This window comes from Solanum pennellii, chromosome 5, assembly GCF_001406875.1.
Source record: "Solanum pennellii chromosome 5, SPENNV200".
In the NCBI taxonomy this organism is placed as follows: Eukaryota; Viridiplantae; Streptophyta; class Magnoliopsida; order Solanales; family Solanaceae; genus Solanum; species Solanum pennellii.
This window is the reverse complement of record NC_028641.1, coordinates 31,391,855-31,396,534: the sequence shown is the minus strand read 5'-3', so window position 1 is coordinate 31,396,534 and position 4,680 is coordinate 31,391,855. Positions and strand designations below refer to the sequence as shown.

General features: G+C 41.9%; 1 protein-coding gene across 1 annotated transcript; it reads right to left on the bottom strand.

The window, feature by feature from the left end:
• Positions 1–847: 847 nt before the first annotated feature.
• LOC107019432 lies at positions 848–1,834 on the bottom strand. Its single transcript, XM_015219937.1, has 2 exons — positions 1,313–1,834; positions 848–1,198 (listed from the first exon to the last, which is right to left on the bottom strand). The coding sequence occupies exons 1-2, from the start codon at positions 1,832–1,834 to the stop codon at positions 848–850; spliced, it is 873 nt and encodes a 290-aa protein (XP_015075423.1).
• Between the last annotated feature and the right edge of the window lie 2,846 nt (positions 1,835–4,680).

Genomic DNA, 4,680 nt, shown 5'->3' with positions numbered 1-4,680 from the left:
TTCACTGTTTCTTTGTTCAACTATCTGTAATTAATACACATCCTCATAGTCCCATCCTTTTTCTTCACAAACAATACAGGGGCACCCCAAGGTGATACACTAGGCCGAATAAAACCCTTACTCAATAAATCCTGCAACTGATCCTTCAATTCTTTCAACTCTGCTGGGGCCATACCATATTGAGGGATAGAAATAGGCTTAGTGCCCGGCTATAAATCAACAAAAAAATCGATATCCCTATCGGGATGAACACCTGGAAGATCAGAAGGAAATACATCGGGAACTTCTGAACCACGAGAACAGAGTCCATGGGAGGTGGTTCAATGCTAGTATCCCGAATAAAAGTCAAATAAGACAAACACCCGCTCTCCACCAATCTCTGATCACGGATAAAAGAGATGACCTTGCTAGGATAAGAACCAATAACACTCTTCCACTCAACCCTCGGAACACCAGGCATGGCTAAAGTCACATTCTTAGCATTACAATCAAGGACAACATGATAAGAAGAAAGTCAATCCATACCCAAGATAATATCAAAGTCTACCATCCCCAGAATGATTAAGTCTACCCAAGTGTCATACTCAGCCAAAGAAACAAGACAGGATCGATACACTCGATCCACCACTAAGGGCTTACCCACGGGTGTAGAAACACGAATAGGTACAGTCATGCTATCACATATCATATCAAATTTAGCAGCAAAATACGTAGACACATAAGAGAATGTAGAACCTGGATCAAACAACACAGACACAGGTCGATGGCATACTGGGATGATACATGTAATAACAACATCAGAGGTCTCCGCCTCAGGTCTCCCCGGGAAAGCGTAGCAGTGGCCTCCTCATCCACCTCCAGCCTGGGTAGTACCTCTACCCCCACTATGCTGAGCTGAAACACCACTACTAGAAACTCTATCACCTCCACCTGACTGAACTCTGCCACGACCTCTACCCTGTGGTGCTGGTGGTCTAGTCTGGAATGAAGAATTAGGTCGAGGCCCATCACGGCCCCTTTGAAAAGTACACTGCAGCATTAGGTGATCGGGATCTCCACAGGTAAAACAAATTCTCTGACCTGGAAACTTCTGTGTGGACCCTGAAAACCCACTATAATTGCTTCGCCCTGTAGGACGCTGTTGTGAATCGTACGAGCCCTGACCCAGTCTATAAGAACCCCTAGATGTCTGGCCACCCTAAAATGTCGGCATAGATGCATGAATAAGTCCCCGCTGGTGAAAAGAACCACTTAGTATCTGTGATCCCCTACCTCCAGATGAGGCACCATGAAACAGACCTGATATACGGGCCCTTTTTGGGTCCCCAAACTCCTCTCTCTCCATCAATTCCGCCTCTTTGGTGGAGCTCACAATGGATTGGAAAGAAGCCCCCTGCCTAGATGTCCAAAACACAGCTGACCTGATAGAGAAAGTTAATCCCCTCACAAATCTGCGAATCCTCTCTGTCTCATTTGGGATAATGGCTAACGCATTCCTAGAGTACTGGGAAAAACTCGCCTCATACTCTATAACCGATAAACTATCCTGTCTCAGACTCTCAAACCTCAAGCGACTCTCCTCTCTCACGCTCCAAGGGATAAAACAGTCTTGGAATGCACTAGCAAACTGCTCCCAAGTCACTAGAGGAGATCCAACTGGAAAAACCCCCAAATAAGTGCTCCACCAGTCTCTCGCTGGCCCACGAAGCTGGAGTGTAGCATATCGAACCCCATGTGACCCAGCTAATCCAACCACCTCTAGTAACTCTCGGCAGGTAGTTAGAAACTCATGAGCGTCCTCGCTCTTTCCACCCTGAAATTGAGGTGGGTCCATCTTTCAAAATCTCTCATACCTACACTGCTCATCCTCAGTCAAAAAAACCACCGATGCAACTTGACCCCCAACTGCTGGTGCAACATCATTCTAAACCGCGGGATCTACTGGTAGTTGCCCCACCGCATCCTGAACAACTGGAGCTTGTTGCTGCTCTTGAGTTTGAGCCCTCTCTCTAGTACGAGAGTCATGTGGTGTGGCGGTCGCACCATCACTCTGACAAAATCCCTCTAGCACACTTAACACCCTCAATAGTGTATCCTAAAGCAAAGGTGTGACTACAGGATCTGGAGGAACGTGGTCCTTTCTGCCATCAATTTGAGGTTCTGGAGAGACCTATCTAGCACGACGTCTCTCTGGTGCTGCTCCACGGCCATGACCTCTGGCTACTGTCGTACCACGAGTACGACATTTAGGTCGAGCTCTACCTCTACCCCTAGCTGGGGACTCAACAACTGACCCGGGAAGTGTCTCCCCTCTACCACCAGTAACATTAGTTCTAGTCCTCGTCATCTGTCAAAAGAGTATACAACAACTCAGTACTAAAGAAGGTAGCTACGCAAAATGAGAAAGAATGAACAAAAGGAGGTTTCCTAGTAATCTTTATAGCCTCTCAGAGATGAGTACAGACGTCTCCGTACTGATCCTTGAGACTCTATGTAGACTTGGCTTGTATACACGTGAGACCTATGAACCTGGGGATCTGATACCATTTTTTTACGACCCAAAAATGGGTTTGATGGCACTCGTCTTATCCCACCAAGACAAGTCAGCCTAAAACCCAATATCTAACAAAGTGCGGAAGTAAATGACAATTCAACAACAAGTTCTATTATGAAACCAAGTCATATTAATTCAATTCCCAAAACCAGGTTGTCACGTGCACAAGCCTCTAATGTAAATATTAGAATTGAAATAAAATAGAAGTCTAAAATGAAGTTGTCTTTCAAGTAAAAACAAAGTCATAAACTGGAGTAGGAAAGTTCACTGAGATTACAAGTAGCTACCTCACAACCCTCCACAAGATGCCTCTGAAACAAAAAGAATGACAAGTATCACGAAGATCCCGGCTCGTAACCTACAAAAATGTGTAATAGCAAGGTATGAGTACCAAACCACGCGGTACCCAACAAGCAAACCTCTAACCACAAGTTAAGTGAACAAAATACGGGTACTCCTTACACACTATCTAAACCTACACGCTACAGCCTAAGAGTTAAAAGTTTACTAAAAACACAACTCAATAACCACACTCTATCAGTTTACACATTCTCAATAACAACTCAATATTCAACAGTCCCAAACTTCACAGAGAAACATACACAAGATCAGCAAAACACGTGTTCAAGTTCATCAATAATAAAATGTGCAATGCCATGAGATGCAATGTCAAATATAGTGATGCATGTCTTTCTTAACGATACACACCCGCTGTCTCTCAGTCCGGGACCCATGGGGGACATATCTGTCCATGCATCTGTCGCGGCGCACGACACGACCCTCGATAATAGTAACCTTTGCGGCGCGTGATACGTCCCTCGAAATATAATATCAATCGCGGTGCGCGATACGACCCTCGAAATGGTACATCCTCTTACCACAACCATGTCTCAGATATAATGCAAATGACATGCTCAAATGAAAATGAGGAGATAACCAATTTGATAAAAAAGCGTAATTAACTACAAGGAATACAACACCAACAAATAAGCAACAAGCCTCCAAGTCATTCTCAACACTACACAAGGAAATACACGAATTTCATATGCTTAACAAGGGTTTAGAAATCCACCTGCCTCATATAGTAGAACAATCACATCGGAACTTGAGTCTTCCCTTCTTGTTGAACTTCCAACTCAAAACAATCTATTCAAAAAAGTAACCACGATAAGATTTATGAAACTAAGAATACCTATATGTCTATCTTATACCCAAAACTCACTCAAGTGCGTAACAAAGTTCTCAAATATTGATTCCAGTCAATAGGTCAAATCTTATATTTTCTAAATTTCAAGTATGGCATTAAGTTATAACTTTTCCAAATAATACAATCATACAAATTTTCATATAATATAATATACCAATATATAACTCCTTGACTCACTACATTAAAATTTCTATCATCTCTAAAAATTATGAAAGAAAAATCTGATTTTAAACAAATAAAGCTAAACTATCGGTAGCTCTCACGAGAAAAACTGCCCAACCATGCATTGCATCCTTACTATGCATATTTTTACAAACCCAATTCCATTTAATACTTCTCAATTATTAGATCATCATCATACCATTATTGGATACCAATTACATGGCCAACCAGCATGCCAATTCACCGCAAAAAATTGATCCAAAAGAATAAAAAAATGTTATTCAAATCTGGAAAAAAAAATATAATAATTTAATATACTATCCTTCCAAAATTGTCCCCACTTTTCTTAACAATTTCAAACTTTAATGTCACGACCCAAAACGGGCCGCGACTGGCACCCACACTTATCCTACTATGTGAGCGAACCAACCAGTCCAATTCCCAACATTTGTACCATAATAAACAGAAAATTAATGCGGAAGACTTAAAACTCATTAATGAAAATCGATTAAATAACTTATAAAAACTCTATACTATTTATTCCCAAAACCTGGAAGTCATCACCACAAGAACATCTATCCTCAAATTACTAATCTAAGAGTATCTAAGAAACTAAAATAAGTAAAAAGCTAGTCCATGCCGGAATCTCAAGGCATCAAGACATGAAGAGAAGATCCAGTCCAAGCTAGAAGCAATAGCTCACCCTGAAATCTGGCTTGATGAAGACTGGCTAGAGTTGCGGTTGAGTTGAAGACGA

What these genes read in the sequence shown, in the direction of transcription:
- LOC107019432 (XM_015219937.1), bottom strand. Translation starts at nt 1,834, where the DNA reads ATGGACCCACCTCAATTTCAGGGTGGAAAGAGCGAGGACGCTCATGAG. An exon ending in AGTTTGGGGACCCAAAAAGG is followed by an intron (nt 1,199 to 1,312) that starts GCCCGTATATCA and finishes CCGACATTTTAG; the next exon opens with GGTGGCCAGACATCTAGGGG.